This window comes from Fonsecaea pedrosoi (genome assembly GCF_000835455.1).
Source record: "Fonsecaea pedrosoi CBS 271.37 unplaced genomic scaffold supercont1.1, whole genome shotgun sequence".
In the NCBI taxonomy this organism is placed as follows: Eukaryota; Fungi; Ascomycota; class Eurotiomycetes; order Chaetothyriales; family Herpotrichiellaceae; genus Fonsecaea; species Fonsecaea pedrosoi.
In genome coordinates, this window is record NW_013550615.1 from 2,241,795 (window position 1) to 2,261,355 (window position 19,561).

General features: G+C 45.5%; 6 protein-coding genes across 6 annotated transcripts; 4 read left to right on the forward strand and 2 right to left on the reverse strand.

Annotated features, from left to right (window-relative positions):
- Nucleotides 1-356: 356 nt before the first annotated feature.
- Z517_00820 (uncharacterized protein) lies at nucleotides 357-1,259 on the forward strand (the record flags this gene model as incomplete). Its single annotated transcript, XM_013433784.1, has 1 exon — nucleotides 357-1,259. The coding sequence occupies one exon, from the start codon at nucleotides 357-359 to the stop codon at nucleotides 1,257-1,259; it is 903 nt and encodes a 300-aa protein (XP_013289238.1).
- Nucleotides 1,260-1,349: 90 nt separating this feature from the next.
- On the reverse strand, nucleotides 1,350-2,321 carry Z517_00821 (uncharacterized protein; the record flags this gene model as incomplete). Its single annotated transcript, XM_013433785.1, has 1 exon — nucleotides 1,350-2,321. The coding sequence occupies one exon, from the start codon at nucleotides 2,319-2,321 to the stop codon at nucleotides 1,350-1,352; it is 972 nt and encodes a 323-aa protein (XP_013289239.1).
- Nucleotides 2,322-2,866: 545 nt separating this feature from the next.
- On the forward strand, nucleotides 2,867-3,940 carry Z517_00822 (uncharacterized protein; the record flags this gene model as incomplete). Its single annotated transcript, XM_013433786.1, has 2 exons — nucleotides 2,867-2,931; nucleotides 2,995-3,940. The coding sequence occupies 2 exons, from the start codon at nucleotides 2,867-2,869 to the stop codon at nucleotides 3,938-3,940; spliced, it is 1,011 nt and encodes a 336-aa protein (XP_013289240.1).
- A 931-nt stretch (nucleotides 3,941-4,871) lies between these two features.
- Z517_00823 (uncharacterized protein) lies at nucleotides 4,872-6,663 on the forward strand (the record flags this gene model as incomplete). The annotated part of the gene is made up of 2 exons (XM_013433787.1): nucleotides 4,872-6,034; nucleotides 6,096-6,663. 2 exons carry the CDS (start codon nucleotides 4,872-4,874, stop codon nucleotides 6,661-6,663), a joined length of 1,731 nt encoding a protein of 576 aa, XP_013289241.1.
- An 86-nt stretch (nucleotides 6,664-6,749) lies between these two features.
- On the reverse strand, nucleotides 6,750-8,037 carry Z517_00824 (uncharacterized protein; the record flags this gene model as incomplete). Its single annotated transcript, XM_013433788.1, has 4 exons — nucleotides 6,750-6,884; nucleotides 6,944-7,183; nucleotides 7,242-7,866; nucleotides 7,997-8,037. 4 exons carry the CDS (start codon nucleotides 8,035-8,037, stop codon nucleotides 6,750-6,752), a joined length of 1,041 nt encoding a protein of 346 aa, XP_013289242.1.
- Nucleotides 8,038-18,707: 10,670 nt separating this feature from the next.
- On the forward strand, nucleotides 18,708-19,124 carry Z517_00825 (uncharacterized protein; the record flags this gene model as incomplete). Its single annotated transcript, XM_013433789.1, has 1 exon — nucleotides 18,708-19,124. One exon carries the CDS (start codon nucleotides 18,708-18,710, stop codon nucleotides 19,122-19,124), a length of 417 nt encoding a protein of 138 aa, XP_013289243.1.
- Between the last annotated feature and the right edge of the window lie 437 nt (nucleotides 19,125-19,561).

Below are 19,561 nucleotides of genomic sequence, written 5' to 3' on the forward strand. Positions count from 1 at the left end.
CTAGATCAAAATAATCAATCGCTTTCGAACAGGTCACCCATGGAAGAGTTCTGAGTAACGACATGCTCAGGGCTTCTGTGAGCTCCGCCCATTTAGGTGGACCACGGGTGAATTGCCACGGAAAGGAGTCCTCCGTAATGATGTGCCGAAGACGGAAAGACTAGTTGGACCGCATTACTCGGGGTGTTCGGGGTCAGGACACCAGGCACAAAATCGTATACCTACTCGAAGGCTCCTTTATATAATCGCCGGCCAAAAGTCTCATCGACAAAATTCTTAGACCACATCCCAAGTCAATTCCAGCGACACGGTGCTTTAATTCGTTCCTTGAACACTCGCATCAAGGTTCATCAACGATGACAGCTAACGGTGCTACCGTTACCAACGGCCACCCTTCCAAGCGGAAGGGCAACCGGGCAAAAGAGATTGTAGATGCAGCTTATGCTGGCAAGTACGCGATCGCGGCCGTGTGTTGCTACAACCTGGAAGCGGTGCTGGCTACAGTCCGGGCTGCCGAGACCAAGCGGTCGCCAGCCTTAATCCAACTCTTTCCTTGGTCCATCGAATTTGCCGACGGCCTGCTTTTACACGCTGCCGCAGAGGCCGCCGACAAGGCTTCAGTACCGATCGGAGTGCACATGGACCATGCACAGTCGCCAGACATCATCCGCCGCTCGGCCGATCTGGGTGGGTACGACGGAATCATGGTCGACATGAGCCACTACGACAAGGAAGAAAACTTGAAATTGAGCAAGGAGCTGGTTGCATACTGCAATGCTCGTGGTATCATCACGGAGTGCGAACCTGGTCGTATCAATGGCGCCGAAGACGGCATTCAGGATACGGAGGGCATGGAGGAGATCTTGACGACACCGGAACAGGCAGAAGAATTCGTTGCCTTGGGTATCGATTGGCTAGCCCCGGCATTTGGCAACATCCATGGACCATACGGTCCCAAGGGTCCTCAGCTTGACTTTCCCCGGCTTGAGCGCATCCACAAACAGGTCGGGGACCGGGTCCGGCTGGTATTACACGGTGCACACGAAGATTATTTCAAAGAGGAGCTGCTGAAGAAGTGTATCAGTTATGGCATGTGCAAGGTCAACGTGAACGGTCCAGTGGCTGCGGCGTGGACCAAGGTACAGGGCGAGCTGACGGGAAAGGTGCCTTTGACGACGGTCATCGAGGAACAGGTCAAAGCTATGCAGGCGGTGGTGGAATACCACATGGACTGGTTGATGTCTACAAACAAGGCATAGACATCATACTCGGTAATGTGAGAAGACCCAGAGCTTAAGATCGTTCGACAGGATTAGACTATCTCAATTTCGAGCACCAATAGACTTCTGTTATGATGCTGACGCCTCATTTTCCAATGTTTCGATGTAGTCTCTGCACGACTGTAGAAACGATGTGTCCTGCTTCATGCCGAGCGAGAGTCCCAGGCTATTATCAAAATCATCGGCCCAGGAATACAGGAGACTCTGAGCCTCAGGAACAGGCTCTTCCTTGACCAAAGCTAGCTTTTCCTTTCCCCCTACCTGCTCCAGAGCATCCATCATGTCCTGCATAGTGACCGCAAAGCCCGGGACGTTGACGGCTCTTCTATGGGGTGCCAATGCATCCCTGGGCAGCTTTATTGCGACCATCACATTGTACACCAGCGTTTTGGGCGAAGACATCCAATGACGCCACGATCTGTCCTTGAGAGGCACTCTGCACTCCAAGCCATTCAGTGGCTCACGAATAATGCCGGACAGGAAAGCAGAGACCGCTGGACTTGGGTTGCCCGGACGGATTGAGATAGTTGGAAATCGGAGAGAGAAGCCGTTGATCATGCCTCGACGGGTAAAGTCGTTGATGAAAGTCTCGCATATCAACTTTTGACAGCCATATGTCATCTCTGGCGTGCAGTTGGTGGCCTCGGAGACACCTTTCTTGGGCAGCGGTGTACCGTACACTGCTTCGCTGGAGGCATAGATGACTCTGACCCCCGGAATCTTTTTGGCAAGATTTAACAGCAACGCGCGAGTCGCATCGACATTGACACGATATCCGAGTTCAAAGTCCGCCTCTGCTGCAGAGGACATGACACCATGTAGAAGAATGGCTGTATCGAGGCCTGGAGAGATGAAGCTGGCTCCAGATTCGATCAGGTCAGCCTGGATTGCCATTGCATTGTGAGGATACTTGCAACCCACGGGGATGGGCGGTTGAATGACGTCGACGAGAGTGAGCTCAACCGAATCATCGTCTAAAAGTGCCTTGGATACTATCTGTCCAATGAAGCCAGCGGCTCCAGTAACCAATATCTGTCGCATGTTGAGAATGCCCGATTGTTGGAGTATCCGGAGCAACCAAGTATGTTCGAGGCAGATGTCAACTCCTTGCTGTTGGTAACCATCCGCGTGATATACCAGCCTTGTTTATAGTGTTTTTCGCTAATAATTTAGAGTGTGTCAGCCCTTGTCTCTCCCCCCAATGGATCACTTTTCCCAGTTTTAGTACGCATGTACCAGTTCATTCAAAGTTCTGAGGAAACGATGACCGGGAGAATCTTGATCCGCAGGAACTTGATTTCGCAACGATGATACGCCGTTGGAGAAACGCATCGGGCAATGGCCGGAAAAGACGAGGCGGTGTTGTGCCGCCTATTCAAGGCATTTTAAATGTCCGGTACGAAGATTCTCCGGAGCGTAGAAAGCCCCCCTCTGAAACGCCTGGCAACTTTTGCCACAAACTGTAGGTCGTCAGAACCCCCCGACCGTGTGATCGATGGCAGTCAGGCAGTATATTAGAGTTGGAAATTCAATGACAGAGTGCAAGAGAACAATAAACCCAACTTACTCATAACCCTGTTGCTAAGATGGCCACCGCCACCCAGACCGTGACCGCTACTCCTGCATCTACCCGAGTCTTCAGTTCTTTCAAGTGAGCTTTACTTTCTCTTCCAGCCTGAAGCCTAAGGACCGTGGCCGCTAAAATTCCCTCTAGATTGTTCGACTCGGAGTCCAACATCGACTGGCTCACCGATCTCGAGACTCAAGGTTACGCCGTCATTAAGGGCGCGGTTCCCGCAGATCGCGCGGCATACTACCAGAAAAAGGCCATCGAGTGGCTTCAGACCTTTGACCCTCAGTTGGACCCGGAAGATCCTTCGACATGGAAAAAGGAGAAGCTCCCTCTGCAGACGAATCGAAACACCTACGAACACTATTCGGTCGTACATGAAAAGTTTATGTGGGAGGCTCGCCAGGAGCCTGGTGTCCTTGACGCCTTTGAAAAGATCTGGGGCACCGACGAGTTGCTCGTCTCCTTCGATTCACTCAACGTCACCCTCCCTAACCTCAAGAAAGCCCGTGCCCCCTGGCCACACGTCGACCAGGCTCCCCGCAAACGAGGCTTACACTGCATTCAAGGCATCATTAATCTGAGCCATGCCGGTCCCGAAGATGGCTCCCTCGTGGTTGTCTCCGGCTCGTCGAAACTGACCGAAGAGTTTTTCGACACGCAGACAGACCCTGCCACTTGGGAGTGGAGGGACAATCGTTATTTCGATGACAAGGACATGGAGTGGTTCTTCGCTCGAGGATGCAAGATTACCAAGGTTCTGGCCGAACCTGGCGATTTGATCCTCTGGGATTCGCGCACCATTCACTGGGGCGGGGAGCCCACGGAGAAGAGCAACACAGTCCGTACTGTCATCTATGCGGCCTACGCGCCAGCCAAGCTGGCATCCAAGGAGGCTCTCGCAGAAAAGGCAAAGATTTTTGATGCGTGGGGTGCCACCACCCACTGGCCTCACGACAACATCAAGCTCCGCGAGCTGCAGGCATCATACCCTGATGGCACCCCAGATCCTCGACACCGCTCAGAGCCGCTCGAGAAACCGCAGGTCACCGATAAACTGCTTAAGATGGCTGGTTGCAAGCCGTACTGATTGATACCTGAAATATGTATGTGGCAGAAATTGTAGATCACTCTTTTCCAGCTCGATTTTAGGTCATCTGTAGCTTCTATGCCTTATTCGTAGTTGTCAGAAAGTGGTCCAGACCCTTAGTCTCGCCTGGTATAGGCGACCTGGTAAGCAACGCGGTGGGCGACCTGTGAGCCCCTTCAAGTCTCATAAGCAGGACTTCCAGGCAACTTCGCCTACAGGCTAGATAGCCAAGGCCAGCACCCAGAACAGCACCACATTACTACAACTTACTACCAAGGTATTGTAGGCACCAGCCCACAATTGCCTGTAGCCACAATCCCATGGGCCAGGAAATTGCCCCGCGTCTGCATTGCCAAGGCCCGGGGCAGCTCACTGCCAGGGCAGGAGGCAATCTAGCTTTAAGCAGCGGAAGAGACTGCGGTCCAACAGTGTTTTGCCCCAGAACTAGTGTTCGTTGGGTATCTACAAATAATCTTCAAGCTATCGTCGTCATACCCGCCAACGAAACACCTGATACTCAACCTCGCCCACGAGGATCCGTTACTGCACGCCACGCTTTCAATATCTACTATGTCCTCCACCGAGACTCGCAATCTAGATGGCGAGGACAACATACCCCCCAGCAAACGTCCGCGAATTTTGTCGAAAGCGTGAGTGCTGGGTCCGGCAATCTTCGTAGGTGCGCAATCTAACGGCGTGTCCGGGAGCAGATGTGAAACGTGCAAACAGAAAAAGACAAGGTGCGACAGCGCCCGCCCACTATGTGGCACCTGTCGCCGCATGGGTAAGATCGAGCCTCTACAGTCTGGGACATGCCAATTGACCCAGTCTGTCAGGGAGTGAATGCGTATATCCAGAGAAAGGCCAACCGGGGCTGCGGCCTGGGTACGGTAAAGCAATCGAGCAACGTTTGACCTTCCTTGAGAGCACGATGGACAAAATGAACCAGTCGATCCAAAACATCCTCACACATGTCCGCCCCGGTTTCGCACTTGCCAGCCAGAACACGGTCTCACAGAGTCCGAATCCTCAGCCCGAAGCGAATCCATCCATCACATGGACTGGTCCTGAGACCGGATCTCAAATGTGGCAGCAACCTCAACAGCTACCTGAAATAACCTCTTTCGATCTCAGTCCGACAATGGACCGAGTATCCTTTCCCTTAGGTGCGCCGCCATTAAATGATGGCAGATCCGGCCTGCCCACTACAGACATCTTGGAGGACCTCGTTGAGCTTTTCTTTGAACTTGTCCATCCGTGGATGCCCATGTTCTACAAACCAAGCTTCACGGGCAGCATGTTCGCACCAGAGCGTCAGGTGCTCCTACATGCAGTTGTGGCGGTGACTTTTCGCTTTTGGAGGAAACCTCTACCTTCCTCCAAAGAGCGAGATGACTTTGTCCATATCTCCCGCGAACAGGTCCTGCTGAAGACCATCGACGCGTGCACGCTGGTTTCGACCCAAGCCCTTGCACTTTTGGCACTGGATTCCCTGGGCCAAGGCCCTGGCCCGAGAACATGGAATGTCATGTCGATGCTCGTGGCTGCCGCACGACATCTTGGTCTCGCGAAGAGTCCTTCACCCACGACGCCTGAGACGAACACACCACTTGTCAGAAATGAGGATGACGACGACGGAGCGGGCGTGTCCAACGTTGCCTTAGAGGAGAAGCGACGGCTATTCTGGATTATCTACAGTCTTGATCGCTTCTCCAGCGCATCGCACGGACAACCAGGAGGTATTGACGCCAAAAATATCCGACTACCATATCCAGGAAATGACCAAGACTGGGCACAGTCTGCAACCACCGAATGGTTTCAAGCGGACACACAACCCAACTTCTCCCACACGCGTTGCTCTGCCAGCCTATGGCATCACAGTATAGACCTGCTGGCTTTGATGGATCGTACAAATCAACTTCTCATTAAGCCATTGGATCTGAACCTCCCTGCTCACTGCCAAGAGTGGCAGAGCATTTTCCGGCGCCTGGACCTCACCATATCTACGTGGTTTGCAAGCCTCCCGCGTGAGGTTCGGGAGCGACCACCAACTTTTGATCCTATGTGGATCATGCTTCATGCAACCTTTCAACTGTATGACTTCCTCTCCGTGAAATCGATTCCCGAGTGTGTCGCTAATTTTCGAACTTGACAGCATAAACATCAGAATGCACACAGTAGCCGCATTCCCATCAGCAACCTCAAGTTATTTACGTCCGTCGCCCTCGGCGCGCGGTCGCTGTCGCCAGTGCATTGGTAGAGTTGTGTCATTAGCAAAATCTCTCCAGCCTCAGGAGCTCGACCAGCTTAACCCCATGTTCGCTTTTGTAGTGTGGGTTGCAGCAAGAAGTCTCATCATTTTGTGGACTACCGGTTACGAAACGACCTACGAAACTATCCCGACCGACCTAGATCCTCTTGTCAACGTTCTGCGGCAGATGGGCTTTCGATGGCCTTGTGCACAAAGATATGCCGATATCATACAGCTTATCCTGGACACCAAGAACGACCCCAATGGCTCTGCTGGTATTGGCATTTTCAATGACACGAGACGGACCTCGTACGGTCTCCAGACCCTCCTGGGGTCTCTAATAGCTCCTCCAACCCAAGAAGCTTTTCCAAACTCCTTTGATTTCCTCGATATGAGTTTCCCAGACTTTAGCGATGTCGGGACGTCAAGAATGGGTTTTTTGAGGCCGGAAAACGATGGTGATTGGCTGTAAGACAATTCATGTTGTAACCATACCTATACAACTCAGCCACATGTTGTCGAGTATTGTCCTCAAGCCACGCAAATCAAACTCCAGTCTCAAAGTCGAGTCCCATTATCTGGTAACCCGTTCACAAGCAGATGCATCTGCTCAGGTACCGTGCTCTTCAGCCTACCAGTTTCGATTGCCGATCGTACATTGCCGATGGTCCACTCTTCCATCTTTGTCTTTGTCTGGCCAACGACTCAGCAAAGCTGCCCAGGCATTACCCAGTACCAGTAAGAGTGCTTACCTCGACGGTTGATGTGCCCATATGTGGGAGTAGACAGACATGGGGATTTGACAGCAACCCAGGGTGGATATCCGGCTCCTGCTGATATACGTCCAGTCCGACGGAGCGCACTCGCCCTGAATTCAAAGCATCTACCAAAGCGTCTTCATCCATAACCCCTCCTCGGGCAGTGTTGACAATAATGATGCCCTCTTTCGTCTTTGCAAACTCTTTGCCAGATATAATATTGCGCGTCTTTGGCTGACAGTAGAGGGCAAGTTAACTGGAAATGTTGTGCGGAAGAAGTTGTTCGACTTACGTTAAGTGGGAGATTCAAGCTTAGAACATCACTCTTTGCCAGTAAATCATCGAACGTGACATATTCAGCTCCGTGGGCCATGTCATCACTCAGCCTGTTTCGGTTGTGGTAAATGACCTTCATACCAAAGACCTCAGCCTTCTTCTTCAGATTCAGTCCAATACCACCAAGGCCCAGAATACCGAGAACCTTCCCCTGAGGATCGTGACCAAGGGGTGGTGGAGGAACAGCGCCTCTCCAGGTACCATTGCGGATGGCCATAATGCCATTGTTGAAACCGCGGAGTGCGGCCAGGATGAGAAACATGGCACAGTCAGCAGTGGCTTCGTCGACAACATTCGGACAATTGGACACCATGATGCCTCTCGCAGTACAGGCAGGTATATCAAGGCTGTCGTAGCCGGCGCCCATGTGAGCTATGTACTTCACGCTGCCGGGAAGTTCGTTAAGCAGTTCCTTGTCCCATTTACCTGTCTGGACAATGCTGGAAGGTGCTCGATCGCATATCGCTACGACACCATTATGCCTGCCACTTCTCAGCTCCTCGATGAACGCCCCTCGATGTGTAACTTGAGTAGTGGTGAGCTCTGCAACCTCCGAAAGAGCATTCCATGCGTCGTGAGCACTACAATATCGGTCAGACTTATAACTAGGTCGCGCGCAGCACAAGGAGATTTTGTAGACTCCCCAGGTTGTAAAGTAGCTCTCTCGTTATTCGAGAAGCGACCGACCCGTGGCTTTCGGTGGCTACTCACTGCTCAAGTTTACCCAGTAGTAGGGCCTTCGGTTTTGCCATGCTGATAATGTTAGCTTCTCGTCAGGATAGTATTAACGTTGATGTAGGTCTAGAGCACCGTCATACATAGTTCTCCATGTAGACTAATTTCGGGTACCACTATTAGCGAAAGCCGTACCGCTGACTTCGCCGATCATGGGCCGGGAATTCTGCGAGAATCCCGTCCGGCACATTATTGCGCCGGTGCTAATCAAGCCGCCCAACCCTATCAAATAAAGCAGGGTGCACAGTCAATGATGCATTCGGTAGCCCTGCTTCAGGATCGGGTCGAGAACCTCGAAAGGGCAAAAAGAACACGCATTCATCAAGGAGAATCACTTAAGGTTGAAGATGCGCGGGGTCTACTGGAGCAAAGAATAGTAGACGGACAGGTACAGCAGGAAATACGACAGAAGGGTGGTCCAGGGCCGGGGGCTCCGGGGAGAGAAAGACGGTGTGGCAGTTGCGGCAAACCAGGACATAATGCTCGCACTTGCCGGGAAGATGAAGAAATGTCGAATGTACATAGCTCCGAGTAGATCTAGATAATTTCTATTATTTTGGTGGTGTAATCGAGTTGGTTTGTGGTGGGCTGGTGGAAGGGCTATCGACTCGCTTGTCTTATTGTCAGGAACAACCCCCTTATACCCTTGTGGAATGCACAAAAGGACGGAATCCAATCCAATATTAGGAGTGGTATTAGGGGTTAGTAACAGATAAGAGTAGAATAACTGTATTATAGTGGGAGCCGGGCTGGAGAAAAGGTTTTCCTTTTATTGGTTCACTTTATATATGGTAGATATAGCGAGACATCCTATGAGACGGATGTTTCTCGATACCATAGTTTACAGATACAACATACACTCGAGATGAGAGTTATGCGCACTACTTAGTCGGCGTAGACTAATGATTGATGTCTACCCGCGATTATACTTCCTTCCTTAGTCGACTATTAATCCCTTACTTAACGCGTTGCGAGACGAGACGAGACGAGAGCCTATCGATTATCCCGAGATAGGTGTTGTGTATGTTAAGTGCTATATCCTAGGCCGGTGCCGACAGCACTTACCTACTCCGCTATAATAGACGTCATCGGGTAAAGTTACTACGAGGCTGGATTTGAGCGACATTGGCGCCTGTAAGATTGGAGCCTAAAGGGGGCCATCCCTAGTAGGTAAGCGAAGTATCGCAAGTGCGAGCTAGAGCTGTGAGGGAGCATAAAGGAGCATGGGGGAGTAGAAGGGAGTGGAAGGGGAGGACGAAAGAGAGGAAGGGAGCGGAAGAGAGCAGACGAGGGAGCGATTCGACTAAATAGTCATTAGCGCGAGAGTAAAGCGGCGAGGGATAAGTCAGCGAAATAGGCATCGGCGTCGACTATTCGGGGATGATATATATATATATATTATATGCCCCGAACCGTGCTTCGTCCATTGCCATTTTCGTTCAGGAAAGGGAGCTAGGCCGCTTTTTCAGGCACGTGACAGAGTATGGGGAGCGCCCGGCCGAGCACGGGAGAGCCCCGGGGGAGCACGCCCGAGCACCGCGCGAGCCCCAAGGGGGGCTGGCCCGATGCTAATTTACTACATTAGGAAGGATGATAAGTATATAGACGCCGTGTGCCCCTTTCAGTCTCCCGTCGTGTCTAAAGTCCCCTGTTATCTTTGATATGACGGTGCCGGTCGAGTCTAATGGCGTCTACCGCTCGGGGGAGTGTCTCTATAGAGGAGTCTCGTAAACGAGCTCCCGAACCATTCGATTACCCCCTTTCGCGTTTTCTTGTCATTACGTCATCACGTCATCGTAAACTCGAATAAGAATATGCGTGATGAATAGTAGTCATCCGCTGGATTTTGACATTGGCATTGCTTAAAGCGAGAAGTTACGGCGTTATACCTAAGAGCCTACGGATCTTCTCGAGACTTAAGGGAGGCACCTAGGAGATGAGATCGTTCCGAAGTTTCTAAGATTACCTTTAATGGCTAAGACTTTATATATATCTATCATCATCCCCGTCCCTTCACAACTCGACTAAAGTCTTCGTATTCTAGTCTAATCTCACGCGTTTAAGTTAGGTATTATTCTTCCTACTGGTAGTGACCGTTAATTAACTCTCGTACCTACACTACGAACTATACCACCATCCTTAAGGAAGGCGACGCTTCTTACAGTACCTCTACTTATACTTACCATTACCTTAGGAGATGGAAGGAGCCGTTAGGCTGGAAGGTGTGAGTATACGGGATGGCTATTACCTTTCTCCTACCTAACCGATTCTTCTCTTTTCCTCTCTTTAAAGTCTACGTTTAGGTTCGTAGTAATGTCTTCTTAGTACTTATAGCTAGTAGGCGGCATTATTACTATACTTCTCTCCCCTTTTAGACTAGCTATAGGTACTAGACTAGTTAACTAGGCTCGGTATTTTCGGCTTATCGGTCCAGTCCTCTACTATCTCTTCCCCGAGGAAGAAGGCCCTTATCCTAATTAGCGGGATAGGGAGCCTTAGGTTAGTCTCGATACTGAATCTATTGCTCTACTATATAATACTCTACGTAACGCCGTTTAGGGAGGTCTTAAGGCCGCTAGTATCGATTAGGCGCTAACTACTGAAATTCGAAGGCTAAATACGTTACTTTAATAGCTCGTCGATGCTATAGAACGGAGGCGGAATAAGGTAAATGATCGTCCCGCCGATACCTATATAGTTATAAGTACTATTACGTGAGCCCGCTAACTATAGTATAGACTTACCGCTAGGAGCTGCCAGCGGCGGCTATAGTTTTAATAACCTAGTCGTACTAGCGAAGGGCTTATACTTCTACATAGTACTGTAATGGGCTGGGTAGGTCGAAAGAAGGATAGTACAGTCACGTAACTATACAGAAGACTTAACATGGGTTTTCCGTTAAGTATTGCTGGGAGAACAAAAGGAGAAGATAGGTAGAGAGGCATCATCATTCTACGCGGCGTCGATAATAACTAAGTCTTTATTATATTATATTCCTCTTACTACTACCGCTGCTACTATCTGATCTCTTCCGCCGCCTATAATACCTTATAGCATAACCTAGACGTTAACTCTAAAGATTAAACGCACTGGCGGCTGAATCCTAATTAAGGAACCTCTTACGACTACCGACCTACTGGATAGGCCTCTATACGTTATTATACGTACACGCTAAACCTTAACCGATCCTCGTACATTAGTATCTCTATTAAGAGTTATTCTCAGCTCGAAATCGAAAGAATTATGACGAGAATTACAATATCTTAAGAAGGTACTACGTCGTAAAGCGGTAAAGTCAGCGATATAGTATAGCGAAGTACTCTACGGAAGAGTTCTCCGGGTAAGGCGGTAATTAGATGATTCTATTCGAGGTTAATGACTGAAAAACTAGTGGGAGTCCGTTTAACCCTAATAATCTATAGATAGAGGTTATTTCGAGGGGCTCGAGGCGTTCCATCGGTATATAAGTAGGATTCGATGCGAGCTAAAGTCGTTCTAAAAGAACGTTAAAAATGAATTATAATTAGTTATAGGAGGAAAGACTAAGGAAGCCTTTTCCTCTATAATTCGAATATAATTAGCGGGTTATTTCGGGATAAAATCGCGGAAGACGGAGGCGTTCCTAGTAGAAGGGCCGAGAACCCTTTCCTTAGAAACCTAGTAAGCGACTAGGCCTAAGGTATGAAAATGATAGAGGATATAAACTAGAGAGAATACTTCTATAGGAGTAGAAGAGATAGAGTCGTCAGTTAAAAAGTTTAGAAGCTTAGGTATAATAGAGCGATCGGTATATAACTTATAGATCTACTAGGTTAAGACGATATACCTCTAGAAGCCCTTACGTTAGTTAGGAAGGCTATAGCGTAAGGTAAGTAAGGATATTAAGATCGAAGGCCGTAAGCGAGGTATATATATTACTACTAAGCCTATAACGGCATTCCGAGGTCCTTAAGAACTTTTACTAGATTCTCCTAGTGTAAATCTTTAGTTTATTTAGTTAGTTAGGAACTACGGTTATTTTAGTTCTTTAGACGATTATAGATATTATAGAAATAACGGTAGAAGGGAGAGAAAGATAGGCTATAAGAGGTAGTAATAAATTATCTCTCTCTACGGACTCGGAGCCGGTATAGAGTATCCCGGCGTCGTCCGGAATGGCGCTACGGGCGACTAAATTTATTTTATTATAGATACCTTAGTCGAGTAGCGAAACTTCTAGATACCCTTACTTTAAGGGAAAGAATGTAACTCGATTCCTCGAAGATTTCGAAAAACTATTAATTTATTATTAATAGCTAGAGGAAGAACGTACCGAGAGTATAGTTAGATTCTACTATTCGACTACGGCTAACATCGTTCGGAACTTACCTAAATATCGCTAGAAAGACTAGAAGGGGATCTAACGAGAAATGCTACGAGAATGGGAAGATGATGATGAAGAATAACTAATTCTAATAACTACTTACCTAGAATCCCTTAAGGATAGGCCTTAAAGTAACTAGGAAGATCTACGCGTATACTTACGTAAGTTTAAGAGTACCGCGGACTATCTACTAAAGAAAGAAGAAGTAACCGCTGTATAATTAGATCGTTAGTTACTTAAGGGATTATCTAAAAGAGATTAGATTAAAATCATTATAGATCTCGGGATCGATTATAAGGATAGTTCTATAATTAAGTAGGAAAGAATATACCGTAGGGCGGTAGACCGTTTAAAAGCCTAGATTAATACTAATCGCTTTACTAAATCCTCTAGCGAATAGGCGTTAACTAATCTCGTAGAAGAGCGTTAGGAAAAGCTTTCGTCTATTAAGAGTAAGGAAAGGGAAGAAAGGAAAAAGTAGAAAAGTAATGGAGATAGCGTACTTAAAGCGGATCTAAAGAGGAAAGATATCTCGAAGCCGATGGTACTTCCCGTAGACTACGAGGAAGATCTCTCTTAAAGGTTATAGAAGCTTATCCTACCGCTTCGTATTAAGTAGGAGAAGACTGAATAGCTACTAAGATAGCTTATAGAATAGCTATAGCCTAGACTAAGTAAAGGATATTAGGTAAGGAATCGTCCCATTAGCTCCGAGTTATACGATTACGTAACGGAGTAGATAGTTCCTACTAGTAGCGGCTATCGTAGCCTACTACCCCCTTAGAGGCCCCTTACTTATTACGCGTATAAAGTAACTAGGTACATCTAGTTAAGTTATCCTAGTCTAAAACTATAGCTCGATAAAGGTCTTATTTATTTTAACTCGGTACGAAGGATTACGCTTAATCTATATAGAGAAGGAGAGGACGCTCCTAGAGTCTTCTTTCCTCGAGATAGGAGACGACTCGACTACTTAAATAAGCTACTAAAAACCTCGTAACTAAAGGATAAGGGTCCGCCGGTAAGAGTATTCTACATTCGGGTAGGAATAGCTAGAGAGCCTAAAATATTAGACGATAATTCTAAGGAAGAAATAGTCTATCGTATCGGTATAGTAGCGGCCCGCTAGTTAAATAAAGGTAAGGCGAAAGTATCTAAAATTAGTTATAGTATAGGTAAGGTACCTAGCATTTTAAAGCGTATATAGGAAGAAAAGAACTTACCGATAGCGAGATAACTACGCTCTAGGCATTATATATAGGAAGTACTTAATAAAGTAGGAGAAAGTTCTACTAAAGCTATTACCTCGGGCAGCTAGAATCGACGAACTTAAGTATTAGGCGAACCTAAGATCATCTTCGATAGGACTAGAGATAAGGTTCTAGAGAGCTAGAATAGTAATACCGTAATGGATGACGCTACGTCTATTAAACTAACTATAGTTAGACTAAAGCGAGTAGTAATATACGGAGATGGCGTAATACCTCGTAAAAAGTTATAAAAGGCTCTCGGTCGGATTAATAGACCTAAAAAGTTAGCCTCCCTAATCCTATCGTAAGAATTATATAAGATTATAGTCCGAGACGTACTATCTAGGTCGAAGGAATTAAGAGGAGAAATCTTTTCTAAGAAAATCTAGGAGTACGATGAAGATCTACGAGAGGTCTTAAGGAACGGCTATAAAGTCGCTACCGTTCGCATAGATAGACTAAAAGACCCAGTATATAAGCGAGAGTTATTATATGCGAAGTATCCCTTTCTACCTATTAGGACCTAGACTAGCTCCGAGAGAGGTCTAGTAGATACCGGAGCTAAAGTAAATGTAATGTCGAAAGATTTAGTAATGGAATTAGGTCTTCCGGTTTCGACGCCCCGAGTTATTAAGAGTACTATTAGGTATAATAGTAAGTATAGTTAGCTATTTAAAGGCGTAGTTAAAGGACTAATTATAAACGTTAAAGGGGTCGAAGTCGTATCCCCTATATATATCGCGAATGTTATAGACCCTTAGTATCGATTAATACTAGGGATACCTTTTTAGATCGTAATACGAATGGAAATAGTTCGTAAGGAGGACGGAACGTACCTTATTAGTCTTAAAGACTACGAAACTTCTCGAATAGTATAGGTTCGAGCCGCCGAAGCGGAGATTAGCCTTAATAAGAAGACTATAAAGATAGTCGAGTTATCTTATAGAGGGTTAAACTAATTAGCGGATAGGAAGAACCGGAGGAAGAGCCTCTATTCGCTAGAATAAGTAGGCTAGGTATTAGGATTAAAACAACTAAAAATAAAAAAGGTACTAGTTAGTACGGTTATATAACTATATAGACTAGCGGATTAGACGTTAGGAGTTCGGAAAATGTTTTATATAAAGGTATTATAGAAATTAGATAATAGAAGAACGTAGCGTTCTTACCGAGTTTATACGATAACGACGAAGAAAATCGGCTATAGAGAGTATCGTAGCAAAGAGATTCTATTAGCCTTAAAGAAGATATACGAAATGAACGAAGGCATCGGAAAGCGAAGGTAGGTTTAGCTCCGGAAGCGCGAGTACGAACTCTTTATAAGAGGAAGGCCGATAAAGTATTATCTATTAATAGCTTCTAGACCGACGGTAGTACTCTAGGAGGTTTACTTAACTAGAGGGAACGGACTATCGAGCGAGAAAAGGCCGTAGGGCTATATACGACGTCCTATCGTTATTCGGACTAGCTAATGCCGAGGTTTATAACATTTCCGAGAGGATTAAGGCTAACATTAGAAAGATTAGAGACTCTATTAGTAGGTAATATCCTAGGATCTATAGAGAAGGACATCTTCGTAGAGTTACTATTTAACCGAGAAGGCGCGCTTACGTAGACCTTCTCGGAGATTAGAAAGATTAGCCGCGAGGTAGCTCCGCTATAGATAATTAGAATAATCCCTTATAAAGTATAGTAAGCGAAGCCCTTTTACATTCCTAGAGCGCTAGAACGAAAGGTAATTAAATTAGTCGAAGATCGTATTAGAAAAGGTATCTTTAAAGCGTACTATAGGCCGTACCGTAATCCATTTTTCCTAGTCGGAAAGAAGAAGGCTAGGGAGTATCGCATTATTAACGTAGTAATAAATATTAATCGTATAACTATTCGCGATGCTAACTTACCGCCATCTTCAGACGAATTCTCTAAGGAATTTACTGGGATGTACATTCTAAGTCTAATCGATTAGTTTTTAGGATATAATTAAGTTAGTCTCGCTATAGAATACCGAGATATAACTATATTTCAGACGTCCTTAGGGCTAATAAGATAAACGACGCTACCGTAAGGCGCGACGAATTCGGTCGCTTAATTTATAAGAATTTCGAATAAGGTATTAGCGGCCTAGATTCCCGAAGCCGCGCGACTATTTATAGACGATATCGCGGTAAAAGGACCGAAGACTAACTACTATATAGAGGAAGTTATACTAGGTATTCGTCGATTTATAATAGAATACCTATAAAATCTTAATTAAGTACTATATAATATCGAGAGAGTAGGGGCGACGGTATTAGGAGAAAAGTCTTAATTCTATATAGCCGGAATTAAAATAGTTAGGTATATCTATAATAGAGAAGGTAGATATCCTAATGCTTCGAAGGTAGAAAAGATCTTAACGTAGCCACTACCTCGAAATATTATAGAATTAAAAGGTTTTCTTAGGATTTATATCTATTATTAGATCTAGATTAAAGGGTTTACTTTTATTACTACGGTATTATATCGTCTAACTAAGAAGGGTATCGAATGGAAATAAGAAGAAGTAGAGATAGAGGCGATAGATTTATTAAAACTTACTCTAACTTCGGCGCCTACGCTAGTAAGTATTAATTATGACGCTAGTACTAGTTTAATCATTCTTACTTTTAACGCGAGCCTAAAGGACTAGGGCGCGGTTTTAATATAGTTAATAAGAGATTCGAAATACCGGTATCCTACGCGATACGAGAGTAGTCTTTAGTTAAAAGCTAAGGCTAGGTATAACGCCGGTAAGCGCGAATGTCGTACGCTACTAAAAGCGCTTAAGAAGTTTAAGACGTAGCTATATAAGGTAACCTTCGTAGTAGAAACTAATACCCTAACTCTAGCGGTATAATTAAATAGGTTAGTAACGGACCTACTAGAGGCGCTAGTTACTTAATAGTTAGTATAGATTAGGTTATTTAACTTCGAAGTAAGATATATTCCGGAAGTGAAGAATGTCGCGGTAGATGCGCTATCGCGTAGACTAGGAACGATCGAAGAAGTTAAAGCGGTAGAGAGAGAAGAAGATATTAACGAATGGATTACAGCTTAGTTATTTAGAGTAAGAATGTACCTAGTTAGAGTAGGGGGTTATAAATGTAAATAACGGCTAGGTAGGTACTTACCTAGTTACGTAACTATATAAGGTAGGTTAAAGGATAATAAAAGAAAAAGTTTACGAGTAAGTATAGTAAGAGTAGGCGGCGAAGAAAGAGGGAATAGATAGGAAGAAACCGTAAGCGGAAACGAAGGGGAAAGTAAAAGAACGGTAGGGAATGCAGAAAATAGTTAGGAAAAGGAGTTAGAAGAAGGGGAATACTCGGATAAATCGAAGAAAATAACGGAGTATTTATAAAGGTTTAAGCGGCTAGCTAGACTAACCGATGGCGAATTTAAGAGATTCCGAAGAGAGGCACTAAAATACTTTATACGCGGAGGTTATCTCTTTCGGCGACCGGATGCTGCGAGGCCTACCCGTAGGGTAGTTAACCGAGAGGCTACTTAGTAACTAATTCTAAAGGAAATGTATAATAATAGTAGTTATAAAGGTCGTAAGAGTACATTCTCTCGAGTTACTAATCGATACTATTAAGATAGGTTATACTTAGACGTTAAGAAGTACGTACGAACGTACCGAGAATGCTAATTTAGAGTATCTTAGAGGATCGAAGAGGAGATGCGGCTAATATATATAGATAAGAGATGGGAATAGGTATATATTAATATAATACCGATACTAAAGTCCCGTAGAAAGAGTTATCTCGTAGAAGCTCGGAGTTCGTTTAGTAGATAGGTAGAAGCGCGGGGGATAGTATAGAATAACAGCGCGATAGTTTCTAAATTTCTATAGGAAGACGTAATCTACCGATATAGTATCTTTAGAAGGCTAATCGTCGATAGCGGACCGGAAAATAAGGACCTAACTATTAAGTTAATAGAGAAGTATAGTATTAAGAGAGTAGTAATTTTAGCGTACTATCCTTAGGCTAATAGGTTAGTTAAGGTAGGATATCGAGCGGCTATAGATACTCTAGTGAAAACCTATAAGTATCCGGCTCGAATAGACTAGATAGATCACCTTTATACTATACTATAGGCGGACCGGACTACTATTAAGTTAAGTACCGGTTTTATACTATATAAACTAGAATATTTAGATCGCCCTATTCTTCCGATTAAACTAGAAGTATCGACCTAGTATATTCTTCCGTAGGAATAAGTATATACTACTAATAAATTAGTAGTAATAAGAGCCCGAGCGATTAAACGAAGAGAGGAAGATTTAGAAGAAGCGCGAGCTTACTTAAGGCGGATAAGAGATAAGAGTAAGGAATATTTCGATAAGAGATATCAGCTACGTAAGGATCCATTAGAACCTAGTATACTTATACTAGTATATAATACCTTTAGCGCTATAGATATATCGAGCTCGAAGAAGCTTTCCTTTCGATAGATAGGTCTATATCGCGTACTATAGGCGAATCCTATACTTAGGAATTATACCCTCTCTAAGCTTAACGGTACTTAACTACGGGGTACCTTCGTGTCAGAGCTGCTTCCTGTATGGCCTAACGGGGTTAGGCTTCCTCAGTCACAGTTCCTTTATTGCATGAGCTGGGTCGAGAGTACGTAAGGTATGAATAGTCGAGTGACTTCAGAACAGTATAGTAAAGTAGATGTCATGAGTTAGCTACGAGAGAGTGTAACTATTAAAGGGGAATGAGCGTAGCTATATACTTATGAGGTGTATCCCGAACAGGTAACTGGGGATAGTATAGTGATATGTTGATATGGACTATATCAACATATCGCTATATCGTCTTTTTCCCTTTTAGGTAGTCACGTGCGGCACGTGATCTAGCCTTATCTTGCTAGGCTGCCATCCGGTAGACCTACCTCCGGGCGCCCCGCGCTCTAGGTCATATAAAGGCCGTTTCTAACACTATCTCCCCTCCTTCCTGTTCGTTGTCCTCAACGTACTTAAGGTAGGCTGCGCCCACCCTTTATCGTCCCTCGTTTCTCTTTCTCCTCTTGTTCCTCATGGCTAACCATGCAGCCCTTTCGCATAGCTAAACCTCGTCGTTCCACAAAACCAGTGAAAACTCAAAGCGAGCGTCGTATCGAACTTACCGATTCCATTTCTACCGATCCTGAGAATATCGCGATGGTAGCTTACACCGAGTGCGTCAACTACGGGGTTATCTATTACTACGACCGCGAACAGTCGTCCTCTTACGCCGAATGTCTCCGGAGACAGCGAAAATGTGACGGTACTTTCTCGATGGAAGAATTCCGAAAAGTGGGGGAACAAAAGAAACAATTGGTTGCAAAATCACGGGCGAAGCGAAAGGAAATCGCTCGCCTTCGCCGGTTAATTGCAGAAGCCGAGGAAGAGGACGTGTCCTTCCAGGGCGAGCTTAAGCGATTAGAGGAGGTTTCAAGTCGTATGTTGCGTCGTAAGATGTAGGCGTTGGGTGTCTTCGATAAGCTGCCTGATTCCGAGGAGGTAGCTCTAGCTGAGCCTAACTTTACTTAGTCCGACGCCCCGAGCGTCGAATAGGTTGATTAGGAAGCTGTATTATCTAGTAAAACTACTTAGGGTGTTACCTTCGAGCTTCCTCTAGAGTTTCCTTCGCTAGGTGAGTCTCTAGTTCCTAACTATTCTCTGACTCGTTATATCCTAACTACTTAATTAGGTACTAGGGAGTACCACGCCTAATGCGTCTTCCGAGTATTTTTTCCACGTCGTACTCTTCTATTACGACCTCTTCGTCTAAAGGTAGTGACTTAACTGGTTTAGCGTTCTTTAGTGCTAGTTCAAGTAATGAGATATAGAATATACTGTAAATTCTTATATCCTTAGGAAGTTCCAGTCGGTAGTTAACCTTTCCTATCTTTTCCTTA